At 42.9% G+C, this 16,402-nt stretch overlaps 1 protein-coding gene across 1 annotated transcript in view; it reads right to left on the bottom strand.

The window, feature by feature from the left end:
- The window catches only part of LOC117046615 (heparan-alpha-glucosaminide N-acetyltransferase-like), a 69,879-nt gene extending 53,817 nt beyond the window's left edge, over nucleotides 1-16,062 (bottom strand). Inside the window, exons 1-3 of the mRNA XM_033148738.1 lie at nucleotides 15,971-16,062; nucleotides 12,905-12,974; nucleotides 10,884-10,938 (exon numbers count right to left, since the gene is read on the bottom strand). Of these exons, the coding sequence (XP_033004629.1) occupies nucleotides 10,884-10,938; nucleotides 12,905-12,951 (102 nt within the window). The 5' untranslated portion in view covers nucleotides 12,952-12,974; nucleotides 15,971-16,062. The remainder of the gene's footprint in view (nucleotides 1-10,883; nucleotides 10,939-12,904; nucleotides 12,975-15,970) is intronic.
- Nucleotides 16,063-16,402: the final 340 nt, after the last annotated feature.

Below are 16,402 nucleotides of genomic sequence, written 5' to 3'. Positions count from 1 at the left end.
ATGCTAATTTTTACTGTGCATTGATTGTTTAGACTAGAGCTAGAAAAAAAAACAAATGGGTAGTTTATTTCTAACGAATTGTTTTCATATCCAGACAAATGTCACAGCAGGTTTAAAAGGTTGCTTTGTTGGTGCTCTGCATGGGGAATCTTGTTTCTTGCAAGACTTTACAAATGGAAGAACTATAGGGTGTTTATGTCAGTCCCTTATGATATTTTATTCTTCATCTTCCTCCATTGGCTTTATCTTGTTTAAAGAGCCTCTCTTGCAGGTTGTCTACAGGGTTGTTGTGAGATAAACGTAACTTCTTAGTCTCATTTATTTATTAAAAATATTTATCTATCACTATTCATGAAAAATATCAGAGTGGTTTCCAAAAAAAACCTTTTTATGTGTGTTCTTAATCAACTTTTAATCAAATATCAAAAAGAAGATTTATTCCCTCCTTCTTGAAGGAAAATGGGCAATGCCCTTTCTAACATGGTGTCGCCAACTGCAATTTTCATAATTACTTGCATCAAAAAATTACCGGTATTTATGAAAGCGAAACTGCTGCCTAATTAACTATGATGTCTTTTTACATTAATTGATTTTAAAAACTTCTGATAAACTAATCAATTATGGCTACAATCCACTTGCCTAGGAGTAATGTATAAATTACACTGTTGCATGTTGTAGCCCTAACACACCAGCATCTTTAAATTAAGTCAATACTTCATTTACAACTTAAGGTATATTTGGGCTGACACTTTTCCCTGCTGCTGATATTCACATGAAGAGAGCAGCAAAAGCGTAATTCAGACATTCATCCTATATGTGTGTATGCATATTTGTTCGTCAAATTAACTCATACTTAGATTAGACCCACTGAAAACAATAAGCAGAAGTTACTTAGACCCATTTATTTCAATAGGTCTACTCTAAGTATGACTAAAAATGGATCTCACCCAGTGTCTGTAAGACTTTACACACAAAGGCTTCAATTGCACATTCAGGGAACCTTTGACTTTGGTAACATTGTGCCCTGAAGGAAGCCAAAATTTGGCACCCCCAAGTATTTAGTATTATCACACTTTCAACACTGGAAATATCCTGTTCTGTCTTCTCTTCCTGGACACCTTATTGATTTGTTTCTGCTAAATTGTTTTATCAGTAACTAAACTGGACTAATTGACCATCCATTTTCAAAGTGTCCCTCTTTTCTATGGGACTGCAGAAATATAATTGCAGGTGTATGGGTGTGATTCAAAGATGGGTGAGCCTGCAGTGCCAGCATGCAGGGACTAATGCTGGAGGAAATGAAAATATTTGTGCTAGAATAGTGAAAAACAAAACTTAAATGAAAGTGTCAGTGCAGAGCAGACTTTTAGCAGACACTGATTTGGAGATCACACTGGAGATGTTTTGAGCCTCTCCCAAGCCAAGGATGTCAAGCAAATCGATAATCAACTCAGCATTTCCCAGAAAATTAAATTGGAGTCAGTGCTCTCCTATTTTGAGAAGGGATTGCAATTGCATTTGGGAGATTCCTAGACTCCAAAGAAACAATGCCAAACGCTTCTGATATTCCAAACATAACAAGTTGAAAGTACAGTATCTAAACAAAACATAAAATATTCTGGAGCCAGGCCAGGTATGGTCTCATCGGTGGGGCTCCCACTTGGATAGCAGTATAAAGAAAAAGTAATGCAGTCACGGAACACTAAAGAGCATGTGCTAAGCAAGATTTCCAAGAGAAATGTAGCATCTTGCTATGTCAATGCTTCCCTCCCAAGGAACTTAACAATTCCTTTCACAGTTAATGAAAGCAGCATTGATTGATTTATCACATTAGCATCCCACGCGAGATGAGCGCCGCAACCCCAGAGTCGGACACGACTGGAACTAATGGTCAGGGGTCCCTTTACCTTTTATCCCACCTATGTTGGCTTGCTCATGAACAAAGAATGGAAGATGTCAGCATCCCCAAGAATGTGCTCTGCGGGGAGCTGGAATTAGGCACCAGGCTCGTCGGCAGACCAACTTTGCGATAAAAAGATATCTGCAGGCATGACATGAAGACTGGAAACACCAACCCCACTGTGTGGGAATCCCTTGCAGATAACCACAGTGCCTGGAGACAGGTTGTGCATCCTTTGCAGTGACCAGAGGAGGAATGACCACTGGGAGGAACACAGAGAGAGGAAATGCCATGGTGCAGCTGCACCAGCACAACTGGACACCTTCATCTGGTCTCACCTGCAGCAAAACATCTCTCTCCCATATCAGTCTCTACAGCCACAGCAGGCGCTGTAACCATCCAACAGTTTGACTTCACCCCCAAAGGCACACTCCATTGTCTCCCAAGACAGAAAGATGCCAACAGGCACCCCCACCCTTCCTCTAAGGCAGTGGTGGGGATGCATTTTCACCCTGATGACTACATTCTCTTCTGAGCAACATGACAGCTAGTTTCTACACACACTCGCACACACCACTCTCTGTCCTCCATCAAGGCAAGTAAGAGGCATCCTCAAAACTTGTGGGCACATTCTAGTCAGGCAAAAAGTTTCAGGTGTGAAGCGGAGCCAGTGAGGGGTGTGGCTTAAGGAGAGGAGGTGTGGCCTGGAGAGAGTTCTGTGTGTCAGATAAAGAGGCCTGCATTTGGACCCTGGGTCTGAGGTTCCTCAACCCTGGTTCAAACCCTCCAAGTGTCTCTATTTTCCAGGGAGAGTCCCAGATTTACAGAAGCCATCCCTATTTCTGATTTGATCCCAGAATGGCCCACTTTTCCTTTTGTGTGTGTGTGTGTTTAGTCGTGTCCAACTCTTTGTGACCCCATGGACCAGAGCACGCCAGGCACTCCTGTCTTCCACTGCCTCCCACAGTTTGGTCAAACTCATGGTAGTAGCTTCGAGAACACTGTCCAACTATCTCGTCCTCTGTTCTTCCCCTTCTCCTTGTGCCCTCAATCTTTCCCAACATCAGGGTCTTTTCCAGGGAGTCTTCTCTTCTCATGAGGTTGCCAAAGTATTGGAGCCTCAGTTTCAGGATCTGTCCTTCCAGTGAGCACTCAGGGCTGATTTCCTTCAGAATGGATAGGTTTGATCTTCTTGCAGTCCATGGGACTCTCAAGATCAGGGGTCAGCAAACTTTTTCAGCAAGGGGCTGATCCATTGTCCCTCAGACTTTGTGGGGGGCGGGCGGACTATATTTTGAAAAAAAATGAACAAATTCCTATGCCCTACAAATAACCCAGAGATGCATTTTAAATAAAAGGACACATGCTGCTCTTGTAGAAACATGCTGATTCCCGGGCCGTCCGCAGGCTGGATTTAAAGGTGATTGGGCCGGATCTGACCCCCGGGCCTTAGTTTGCTCAAGAGTCTCCTCCAGCACCATAATTCAAAAGCATCAATTCTTCGGTGATCACCCTTCTTTATGGTCCAGCTCTCACTCTCTTTTAATTTCGTGACTGCTGTCACCATCTGCAGTGATCATGGAGCCCAAGAAAGTAAAATCTCTCACTGCCTCTCACTGATCCTTCATGGATCACTGCCTTGTCGTGGTGAAGGGGCTTGAATAACTCAGAGAAGCTATGAGCTATGCCAAAACAAAATAGAAAATTCTTTTCAGTAGCACCTTAGAGACCAACTGTGTTTGTTCTTGGCACACGAAAGCTCATACCAAGAACACACACAGTTGGTCTCTAAGGTGCTACTGAAAAGAATTTTCTATTTTGTTTCGACTATGGCAGACCAACACGGCTACCCACCTGTAACTATGAGCTATGCCGTGCAGGGCCACCCAACACGGACGGGTCATAGTGGAGAGTTTTGACTAAATGTGATCCACCTGGAGCAAGAACCGGCAAGTCACTCCAGTATCCCTGCCAAGAAAACTCCATGCACAAAAACAACAGGCACTTTTCCTTAGGGCGTCCCTATTTTCGTCAGATAAATGTTGGAGGGTATGGACCCCTGAGCCAAGGAAGGCAGCCCTGTATAGGGAAGTTTTAAATGTTTGATGTTTTGTTGTGTTTTTGCATATGTTGGAAGCCACCCAGAGTGGCTAGGGCACACCAATCAGATGGGCAGGGTATAAATAAAATTATTATTATTATTATTATTATTATTATTATTATTATTATTATTATGGAATAGGACATCCCTATTTCCACCGGAGAAATGTTGGAGGGTATGTTGTTTTAAGGAGACCTTTGTTGTTGTTCAGTCGTTCAGTCGTGTCCGACTCTTCGTGACCCCATGGACCAGAGCACGCCAGGCACGCCTATCCTTCACTGTTTAAGGAGACCACTGTGGAGTAAAAAATGAGTTATTTGAAATCCAGATGCCTCCATCCAAGTCCAACACTGTGCGTAGAATCCAGTGTTCTTCTTCTGTAAATGGAAGAAGTGTTCTTCTCTCATTCTTTGAATGGAAGCTCCTTCTGTTCACAAAGTAAAAAAGGTTGGATACTTATCTATATCTATTATTTCCATACTTGGCTCTGCAAAACACTGGGAAGGCATCTCCCCAAATTAGAATGGTTAGAAGCCTAGGTGGATCTTTTGTCTTTTTTTCTACTGCTGTTACCCATTCTGGGCCTTTGGGGTGGGTCAGATCAATTTCTAAAGAAACACACACAAAAATAAGGGGCAAGGGGCAGAGATAATCTAATCAGCCAAGAAATAACCATGGAAAAGTACAGGTTCCTGTGAGACATTTTGACTTATGATTTTGTGCCCAAAGACTTGGCATTCCTGCCTTTCTCATCTAATAAAGAGAGATGATTCACTGATAATGGAAATGGTTCCTTAAGTAAATTGCTGCCTCATCTAGGCTTTTGTATTTGTAAGCAATAACTGGAAGCTACGGCACATTTTTACTCTCTTGTCTGGAAAGTATATTGAGCTCAACTTTTGGCTCATACCTGTGTTCTGATATATAAAACCAGCAGCATCGTGTATTTTTTTTAAAAAAAAAAAAAACGTTCCTGGATTAAACCACCTCTAACTGTACATGGAGGGGAATCACATGATTGAATACCACTGCTTACAAAATCCCTGTTGAAAGCTAGTATGTGTCCTGGGAAATTTTTATGCGTTTAGAAAGAAAGAAAAAAGCTGGAAGCCTTCTCCTCACATTCAGCTTTCCACATGAAGTTATTGATATGGGGGAGAAGTCTGTCATGTGATTTGTGCTGTGACGTAGTTTCCTTATCACAGAAAGGCTTCTAAGTGCAGATGCAGGAAAGTTGGGGTGGCTTGAATGGGAACTGCACACAGTCTTAAATGTACTATTCTCACACTGTTTGGGACAAGAGTTCTATATAACAGGACATTTTCTAGGATTTGATCATGGTTAAGGTTTTCCAGGGAATCAACAGGTAAATCATGTGGTGACGTCAATCAGTCCTCAGGTTTGGTTTGGTTTTTTTAAGCGATCTCCAAGAGAGAAGTTGTCAAATCCTGTGTTTGGGCCCCAGTATACATCTTATTCATATGGACTCCTCCTGGTCTTAGCTCAGGAAGCAGAGAACACAGTGCAGAGTTGTTTTCCATTCTCTACATCTCAGAAGCAGATGTCTTTCTGGATGCAATGCTTGGCCCCGCCATTCCTAAAAATCTACCTCCTCCCCTTCCTATGAGCCAATTCACATGCAATTATCTTAATTAAAGGGTGCAATGTAACAAAGCCACCCTGTGCCTGTATTAGCTTCTGAAAGAAGGCAGCGGGCAATTTTCCACCAATGGCCGCTGAAGCAGCTGGAGAATACTTCCAAGCATGCTCATCTTTCTGTCATTCTGTACAGTGCAACTGCAAGTTATTTCAGTCGCTGCCAGTACAGCTCAATTAAATCCACAACAAGTAGCCTGCTCTCCAAATATACCTCATTCTGGTGATGGAGGCTTTCCCCTAAGCCAGTGGTTTTCAACCAGTGGGCCGTGGCACCTGGGGTGCCTTGAATGATGGTCAGGGGTGCCACGGGCAACACTGGCCTGTGTCCCTCTTCCTTCCTTTCTTTCTTTCTTCCTTTCTTCCTTTCTTCCTTCCTTTCCTTTCCTTTCCTTTCCTTTCCTTCCCTTCCCTTCCCTTCCCTTCCCTTCCCTTCCCTTCCCTTCCCTTCCCTTCCCTCCGTCCTCCAATGTGCACTTATTCTCTGCCTCCAAAGGCTTGCAGAGTTGTTTGTTGCAGCAGCCCTGGCTACAAGCTCCCTAGGCAAATGATGCCTCTGGGGCTGGCCAGGGGGTGCCTCCCAGGCCCTTGTGGGGCAGTATGAGGAGGCAACTCTCTTTAGGGCAGGGGGGGCAGCTCAGAGACCAGGGGTGGCAGCTGCGGCTGCTCAGCAGACTCCCAAGAAGAGGGGAGAAGAGAGGTGGCTGAGGGAACACTCAAGGGAAGGTGTTCGAAAAGGAGTGAGGGACTGCCAGCTCGGCAGGCAAGGGGTGACATAACTGGACTCTTGAGCCCCACAAGGGTGCCACAGAAAGAATGTAGTTGGTCATGGAAGCTGTGGACCCAAAAAGCTTGAAAAACTCTGCCATAAGCAAATGGGGGAGCAAGACTTTCCTCTTCCTGACAGCTTGTGGCAAGCTGTTGGTGAGGATAAATTTGGTGGGTTGTGGGGGGTGGGGAGAAGCAGTCACTACCAGATTGGGGAAGAATATGAGCCAGTGCATGGTAAGTGAAGAACAGCTGGGTAGCTCTTCTTGCCAGGAGCTCCAGGGTGTGCAAACATGTTTAAAAGTATTCTCCAGCTGTTGTGCCTGTAGTAGGTGCCAAGGCAAGGGACTTCCCTTTCTCCACTAAAGGCAAGTTTTTACATTCAGCATGCTAATGTAGAGTAGTTAAATAAACCACTCATAGTGCTTCCTTTCCATTTAGTGCATATTGTTGGAAAGAGAGGTTTGTTCCAAGCTGCCCCAGGACCTTAGGGTGAAGGGCAGATTTAAAATAACAATAATGTAGTAGCATTGTTGGTGCTGGAGGAGACTCTTGGACTGCAAAAAGATCAAACATATCCATCCTTAAAGAAATCAGCCCTGAGTGCTCACTGGAAGGGCAGATCCTGAAGTTGAGGCTCCAGTACTTTGGCCACCTCATGAGAAGAGAAGACTCCCTGGAAAAGACCCTGATGTTGGGAAAGATGGAGGACACAAGGAGAAGGGGACGGCAGAGGATGAGATGGTTGGACAGTGTTCTCGAAGCGACTAGCATGAGTTTGGCCAAACTGCGGGAGGCAGTGGAGGATAGGCATGCCTGGCGTGCTCTGGTCCATGGGGTCACGAAGAGTCGGACACGACTGAACGACTGAACAACAACAAAGCATTGGGGAAAATATTACAGAACAAATCAAGACAGAATAAATCTAGCACTAATGTGCAGGTGCACTCTTCCATTGTCTCCCAAGACAGATAGATGCCAACACACACACACACACACACACACATGTCAAGGACGTGTTACAAAATGCACCAGTGTGGAGGGTCCTCCCCTCTGACAAACAGCAGGTGAACAGATGCCAAGACTGATTCTTTTTCTTATATGTTATAAGTACATATGAAGAACCAAGCCAATGGTCCATTATGTCCAGCATCTTGTTCTTACAGTGTCCAACCAGATGCCTGTGGGAAACCTGCAAGCAAGGCCCAAGTACAGTGGTACCTCTGCTTAAGTATTTAATTCGTTCCAGAGGTCCGTTCTTAACCTGAAACTGTTCTTAACCTGAAGCACCACTTTAGCTAATGGGACCTCCCGCTGCCGCTGCGTCGCCAAAGCACGATTTCTGTTCTTACCCTGAAGCAAAGTTCCTAACCTGAAGCGTTATTTCTGGGTTAGCGGAGTCTGTAACCTGAAGCGTATGTAACCTGAAGCATATGCAACCTGAGGTACCACTATACAAGAGCACTCTCATCTTCTGCAGTTTCCAGCAAGTGGCATTCAGAACACTACCACCACAGCTAGTAGCTGAGCAACAATCTGCTCAACAAATTAGAATATCTAAGGAAAAGCTAGACATTTCTTCGCCAGGTATGTTCCAGCTACTTCTGCCTGGAGTGGGGTGGACACAGCATTAACTTTGAAGAGGCTGAATTTTAACACTGGTAATATTTTAGCTGTTTTAATTTATTTTTTATTTTATTATTTTTGTAAAAATACTGATATACTCTCTCTCTCTCTCTCTCTCTCTCTCTCTATATATATATATATATATATATATATATATCACATCAGTTTACGGCAATATAAAAATGTAAAACCAAGCAATGAAATCATAAAAAGTTAAAAGCAACTTATAAAGCAAAAATAAGTGAAAAGCAAACATCAGTAGATCATTGTGAGGGATGTATCCTTAATTCATTTTTATATTTGTTTAAAAATATTTGGGCACAATTTGTTTTAAATTAATTAATAGGTTGTCCTTAAAAGTCTAACACCAAGCCAAAATCTAGTCGTCTGGGAATTTTAGATTCTGGAATCGTATGTTCCAGTCATTGGTGTGTGCGTGCTTCTTTTTCTCTTTAAAAATGTTAATTTCCTAAAACCTGCTGTGAAGCATTATTAGCAATCACATCATGTTAAAAAATGCCCTTCAAGATTAAAAGCCTGAGCTAGAGGCCAGATTGCATCTCTCCAAACTCAATTTTTCCTTGCTTGATAGATGGCATCACCTACTTTATTTCCGGTTTATATCATTATATCCACCTAGCCAACTGAGGCCCATTCCGAACCAACTCATAATTGCGATCCATTTTTCTTTTAGAAGGATGAGAAATACTTTATGAACTACACACAAGCTGTACCACCTAAAAAAAAGAAACCAGCAGAACATTCTTATCCCTGCTGGTCTCATACTCAGGATTTTCTGAGTACCTATGATGGATTACAAGTTGCTCTAGGGTACAAACATTTGCCTATTTCCTGCAAACAAATTTACTGCTAATGCCAGTGGACAAGCAATCAGTATTAAATCAGGAAGTCTCATTCAGTTTGTACAAGTTTTTTCAAACTCTAAAAGGGCATTGTATGAGGGCTAACAACTTCTGGGAGAGGTGCCTTGGTAGAAGTGGGGAGCAGCGTTACTTTAAGCCCGGAGGAAAGGGGCATTATATCAGCCACTGTGATGGGCAAATAGAATGAGGCCTCTGTGTGTTTGTACTAGTTGTCTGGCCTATTAACTTTGCCTGGTCAACAATGAAGGTGTCAGCTAGCTGAAGCTCCGGCGCCAGCCCCTGACTACATGGATCTTGAGTTTTGATACACACATTCCAGAGCTTGTTCCTCATATGGCCACAGCCCACTAACAAAGCACAGTGCCCATTCGTAGCCTGAATATCTCAAGCAGAGGCTAGCAAAAAAAGAAAGACAGACTTAAAAACACTTGCTGTAGAAGAATACACCATGAGGTTCTTCTACAAACCTGCCACGTACATTTTTAAACACCTCCATCTACTCTGACTGCTCTTGACAACAGTTCAAATCTATCTCCAGCAGTGGCATTCTCTCATTACTGTCAAGTTAGCTGCCACATTAAGCAAAAAAAAAGGTACATCACCCAGCATCTTGTCTGACAGCAAGCACTATTGAGCAAGACAGGGACACAAACAAGAGCCCCACAGCATTTTATCTGCTTAGTAGGGTTGCTATCAGAGATGAACACACAGTCTTCTAAGGGTGCTTCCAGGCTATCGCTGTTTTGGGGTGGTATCACAGATTGGCAAATTCAATCACATGCTGGCAAATTCAAGTTGCACAATTAAATTTGATGCAGAGCTCTTGCGCAACAAACCACCTTCTCCCCTAAATCAAACATTTTGAGATAAGGAAAGTGATGTGGAAATGTAAAGCGTAAAACGACACTGGTTGATGTAATGCTGTTTGAACTTGCAAAGAGATCAGAATGAATGCTTAGTAAAGAGCTGGTGTCATCTAGCATGCCTGCAAACTTGGTACAAACAGATCGTGATTAATGCTCAGTAATCAGGTGGTCTGGAAGCAGCCTAAAAAGGCCAGAAGGAAGGAACTTTCTTCTAAGCAGCATACTTAGGGGCAAACTACACTGCAAAAAAGAACATCAGCGTATACTTGGATCGGAGGTGTGCAGATATTCCCCCTTTACACCCTGGAAGCATCACCAGATTTTGAGAGGTGGCTTTGCAGTGGCAACCAGGAACATATCAGTGTGGAAAAGTGCAAGCTGCGTTGGACACAACTCACTTGCTCGGGGAGACGGGGGACGACATCAAAATGGTAAAAGATCATTCCACAACAAATAGAAAGCTGAAACATAGTACATTGCACAGGTCAAGGCACTCTCTTTAATAAAAAGGAGGGTGCTTTTATGCCTATCACTCAAAACTCAAGAATAAGCACTCTTAATTACTGAATCCACCACTCCAGCAGGGATCGCTCTTTAAAACATGAACAGGTGGGGAAAGGAGGTATTTGCAGAAATTTATGCGCATTAGAAACATATACAGTGGAACCTCGGTTTACGAACTTAATCCGTTCCAGAAGTCTGTTCTTAAACCGATACTGTTCTTAAACCGAGGCGCGCTTTCCCTAATGAGGCCTCCCACCGCCAGTGTCCTTCCACCATTCAGCTTCTGTTCTTAGACTGACGTAAAGTTCGCAAACCGGGACACTACTTCCGGTTTTGGGGAGTTCGTAAACCGAATAGTTCGTAAACAGGGCTGTTCTTAAACCGAGGTACCACTGTACGAGACGTGCATATTTCACAATTAAGGGTGGTTCAATTAAGTTTTAGTCAGAGTAGACCTGTTTAAATTAATTTGCCTAATTTAGTCAAGAGTTATTCATTTCAATGCATCTACTGTGAGTAAAACTTAGTTGAATACCCCCATAAATGTTTAAAGAATGTGAAGCGGTACATATACTTACAATGGAAGTAGGTTTGTGTTGAAGGCAATGGCAGTGTACCCGGGTACAGTGAAGTCTGCAAGAATTCAAAAAGTAACCTGTCTATAAATCTATGGCTTGAATGTTACCTAGAATTAGAAAACCTGAAAATAAGTAACAGTTTAAGGAGGAGTTTGTCTCCTGAAACTTAATAGATTGACAAAACTCCTTAAAAACACCGAAGAAATTTTAGGTGCAGAAGGTTACCCACTAACTTTCAAAAGACGGTGTGGGTTCCTGAATTCCCTATGTACAATGAAGAAGCTCACAATACACTGTAACTTAAGTTTATTCAAATTTGTAGGAAATAAAGACCAGGAAAGCCAATGCCATGATCCAACAAAGCACTCCCCACATATGTTGCCTGAGGTTTCTTTGACGTTGCACTGTGGCTTCTTGTTCTGTTAAAGAAGCAAGCCACATTTTGCACTGAAGTGGCCACAACAGTGGCTGCAGAGAAAACTGCAAACACTGGTGGTGCATATGTGCATCTAGTTTTACTGAATCAAAAATATCAAGAGTAATCACACAATAGATTAAAAGTGTTAGAAATTGGCCATTTGATGCCTGTATGACGATCTCACACAGATATAGGCCAAAATCCATTTCTAGGCATGGGCGTACTTGCCATGAGCAACAACTGGTGGTCCTGGATGGATGCAGCTCCTTGTAGATATCTTTAAATCGGGTCCTCCCTTAAAGAGAGCACGTATTGCGGTGAGACCTGGCAACCAAACCCTGTGTTGTGGGTGGGTAAGGTTGGATAGCCACAACACCCAATTGGTAGGTCCCTTGTTGCAGGGTTGAATCAGGTCAATGGGACGCAGGCTAAACGGATCAAGGGACCTATAAATACCCATGCACGTGACCCAGAGCTTCCTCTTTTGATGCGTACATCGAAACACCCGCCCACCTCTCCCTACTTTTAGGGCTTGTGTGCTTGACCTTGCTATGCCGTCTTGTGTCGCCTGTCATTGGGATAGGGGCACGGCAGGAATTTTCCCCACTTGGCTGATTGGCTGTTGCCATTTGGGTTTCGCCTGCCGCGTAGCAAATCGTCACAACTTGTAAGGTTGTGGATAGGCTCAGGTGATAGGGATGGGAGAACGCTCTCGCCATCCCTATGTGAAGAGAATGCTCTCGCCATCCCTATGTGAAGGGTATTCTGTTAAAGGAATCCAGGGACTCAATGGTTTGGTCAACCCTACTGTGCCCATGCCTGAGTTCAGGGGGACATTTGGGTGGTGGAGAGAGCATGTTCCCGGCTTTCCGCTTATCCAGGTGTTCACCCTTGGCTGACCTATGCTGGAACCCTGGGTCAGCACTACCTGCAGAGCAGGGAGCTAGTTGAACCAGAGCCTATGCAACCACTCACTTTCTGTAATCAATAAAGTTGTGGCCTAAATTCTGCCAAAAACCAAACCAAAATTTAAGTCTTGTCTGATTTATTTGGGTGAGGTTAAAAGGTCTGAACACACAAAAATACATTCAAGAACCAGGTCAACGGAACACAGCTGAACTTTGTGACTGACAATATACCTCCATAAATGTGTTTTTATCAGCCCCATACAGGTGAAACTTGAAAAATTAGAATATCGTGGAAACCCCAAAGTTGTTAATTTGGTGTTCTCATCAGCTGTACGCCATAATCATCACAATTACAACAAATAAAGGCTTGACATATCTCGCTTTGCATGTCATGAGTCTATCTCATATATTAGTTTCACCTTTTAAGTTGAATTACTGAAAGAAATGAACCTTTCCACAATATTCTAATTTTTCGAGTTTCACCTGTACATGGAAAATGGCCACTCCTGTCACCTAGTTAAAGGTCCACACCCATAAAAATGGACTAAAACTATTACTGTTTATTCTAATTCTTTATGTGTCTATACTTTAAAATAAATAAATGCAAAAATAAATAATTCAATGATAACTTGCAGATTTAAAACATAGCACAAAAACATATACCACATATCCACATATCACTTACACAGACTTACTTGGAGACATAAAGTCCAAGAAAATACAGGAGGGCCACGGCAATCATGCTGGCAAAAGCAACCAACAAAGCTGAAGAGAAAAATAGCAATTTAGTTACTTGTGGTTGAGTTACAAGATTCTCTTTCTCCCCGCCACTCCACCCCACATCCTTTCATTACATACCATTAGCAAACGCCATGCTAAATATTTTATCTATAATTTCACAATTTCATTCTGCAAAAAAAAGCACCCCATTAAGAAAAATGACTGCCTCTAGCTGCAGATAAGAAATCATTGTGTTGGGGTGATCAGTCATGGATTCTTTTAATAAAGAAAATAATTCAGACATTTAAAAGAACTGCTTTTCTTGACTACAGTGGAATTATCAAAAAAATGTTTCTGACAAATCCGCTCATATATCATATATGTGGCCCACTTTCTAGCCTCCACACCTGCCCTTGGGTCTTCATATTGTGTCACCCAATGCCTCTGAGGAGACACTTGCAAGTGTCAGAAATATGGTGCCGCCAGGACAAGACTTTGGGGCAGATGTACATCAGAAGAATGAGCAGGAGGAGTCCCCCAAACACAGCAGGGCTACCTTCTGAGTTAAGTGAACGTAATAACTCCAACATTCCTCTGAAAACAGGGACATTCTGTTCTACGCCAGTATTACTGCTTGAGCATTTCCTCCTGGTCAAGTGTACAAAAGTTATTAGAGGAAACACACAAAACTACCGTACTTTAAAGCACAGAAATCTTGGAATTTATGTATTGCATTTAGGGAAGCTCGGGGGGGGGGCAAATCAATAAATACTACTAACTAGCATTGATACTGATGTAGAATAGAATGTCCCTGTTTTCTGAGGACTGCTGGAGGGTAATAGCATGGCGGGGGGGTGGTTAAGACCAGTAAGTCTAGGGGGCACACACAGGCCTCCTGTAAGTCCATTACATCACCCAAGTGCCCCACTGCCCTTGAGTGGCACTCTGTCCTCGAAAGAGCTGTAATTGGAAGGAGAAATCGCGGTACCTGCAGCGTATGACTGGAAACAATTAGGGCAGATCCACAGAGATCTTTGTGCCCTGGGGCAAAGTTGCACAAGATGAATTGTTTTGATTTGTTTGTTTGTTTCAGTTGGGGCTCCACTTTCTCACCTATAGGGTCAAAGCACCTATATTTCCCACAGAAGCACAGGACAGTCTCTAGCTTGGCACTGTGATCGTCTTGGTTTTCACTTAAGGTGCAAAAGCTCGTTTCAAGCCCAGCACAGGTAAATCAAGGTGGCATTTACTAAGGCAAGGAGCCCCCTCACACAAATAGTTTCTATCCTGAGGAATGCTGCCCCCCATGTGGCCTTCCTGGGAAGCATTGTTCTCATTGTAAATGAGCTTCATTTGCCCCTAATTATGTCACCCAGTACCTAAATTTGCTATGTGATAATCTCTGGTCACTTGAAGAGGAATAAAATGGATGGGTGCTCAGTATGGCAGCAAAGAGGAAATGGATGTGAACAATTATAATTAAAAAAAAATTATCAGTATATAACTAGAATTAACTGGAGAGGGGAAGCTTTTGGCCCTCTCAAAGATCACTACTGTACTTTTGAACAAATTAACTGGATCTGTGGAACGTTCAGCTCAGTTCACAGTTCCACGTTTTAGCAGCTCCCACACCACAAATCTAAAAACAGAAGTGGGACTGAAACCAAATTTAGACTACCAGATTACATTGTAAAATTGGACTGTACCACTAGACTGTGAATTGGTGTGTGTGTGTCAGATATTGTAAACTGCCCTGTGAGCCTTGAGTGAAGAGCTATATAAAAATTTAATAAATAAATAGTTGAATAAATAATTGAATACTCCACTGAGAAACAAAATGCCAGCATGCAGAAAAGGAATAAACTTGTCAGAACAGGCTATACTTGTCCTCTCTGATTTCTAGTTTTCTAGGGCAGAGGGGTTGTTCTATGGAGAGGCGCTCTCTCCATCTCACCCCCAGAGTCTCAAGTCATGGAGTCAAGGAATTTTTTTACTACATGACAAATTCAGCTTCAGTTTGTGGATGCCACAGACTTTGCTCATTTTTAACTGGAAGGTTCTATTTCCCCCCACTGCTTTATAAAACCATATGTAACTTATTTCCTGTAACTGCAAACTGATGACAAATCTGACTGGATTTATAATCCCGCCAGCAAGCAATATCTATTCATCAAGCGTACAATGGAAGATACAAGCCCAATCAAATAAAATGCTACTGGACTATTTCCAGCAGAGCTAATAATACAAATCGAATACTTCGTTAGCCAGTGTGTCTAAGGCTAAGATGCCTCATCCCAGAATTATTTCCCATGGATTTAGATTCTTAAATATTCATCCATCCAACAGCCAGAGTGAATTTTCATACGTATTTCTCAGACAGGGGAATTATAACACTTCAATAACTATATCTGTCTGCACTATGCATCGTAATGACATCAAACCAATGCCCAAGAACTGTCTCTCAGTATTAATTAGTAACATGGGTCACCCTCCCCATAGCCCATTAAAATATCCCATTTTTAAAAAAATCTGAACATTGATTGGGGTACCTTCGATTCTTTTGTTTCCTCTATTTAAGCCCTTTGTCTTTCTGGCTGCCTGATACATGGGTGTCAATATGTATTTATGGCTAGGCGTGGCAATATAACACATATAAATCAGCCTCATATAACCAACATGTTTAACTCTAATTACCGTACTTTTTTGTGTATAAGACTAGGGTTTGTTTTTTTACTTTAAAATAAAGTGAAAAATCTGGGAGCGTCTTATACATGGATAGTGCACATGTTCATCTTCTAAATTTGGGGTCCCCAAAAGTAGGGGGCGTCTTATACACAGAAAAATATGGCAGAAAAATACGTTAATACATGGAGGTGTTAAGTCCATGCTTAGGCCACTCCCCCTCACCTTGGAAGGAAGGGCTACCAAACTCTTTCCACCACCCTTTTCTTTCCACCATGTAAACCAACCAGTTAAGAATGCCTGGGCTGGCTGCTCCAAGCCCAGACCCAAAGCGGGTGGAAGGTGCTGCTGGAACTTACTTTTGACTTTGCTTGAATGCTCAGAGACAGCGGGCAAACACAGGCAGCAATAGCCAAGAGGATGAGAACAGGACCAAAAGTCTCCAGAGAATGTCAGTGGAAGTTTGCCTTGGCAGGTGCCCAATGATGCTAAGGCTAGACAGGGGTAGCCTAGCTGCTTTGACTCCTGTACTGGTTACCTCACAACTGGACTGTTGTGATGCGCTCTGTGTACAGCTGCTCTTGAGGGATGGTTTAGAGGCTGCAGTTGCTGCAAAATGTGGGAGCAAGGCTGTTGGCTGGCTGCGCTCCTTCAAACCACATTACATTTATTCTAAGAGAGTTGAACCAGCTGCGACTTCCTAAGCAGGGTTGGAGAAGCCCACCAGGCTCTGCCTCCTTTCCCCGGCAGCCCTATCCTCCCCAGTGATCCCCTCCTTCTGTTGATATTGT

The sequence above is a fragment of the Lacerta agilis genome, chromosome 5 (genome assembly GCF_009819535.1).
Source record: "Lacerta agilis isolate rLacAgi1 chromosome 5, rLacAgi1.pri, whole genome shotgun sequence".
NCBI lineage: Eukaryota > Metazoa > Chordata > Lepidosauria > Squamata > Lacertidae > Lacerta > Lacerta agilis.
The sequence above is the reverse complement of the archived record's forward strand: the minus strand, read 5'-3'. Positions and strand labels throughout refer to the sequence as shown.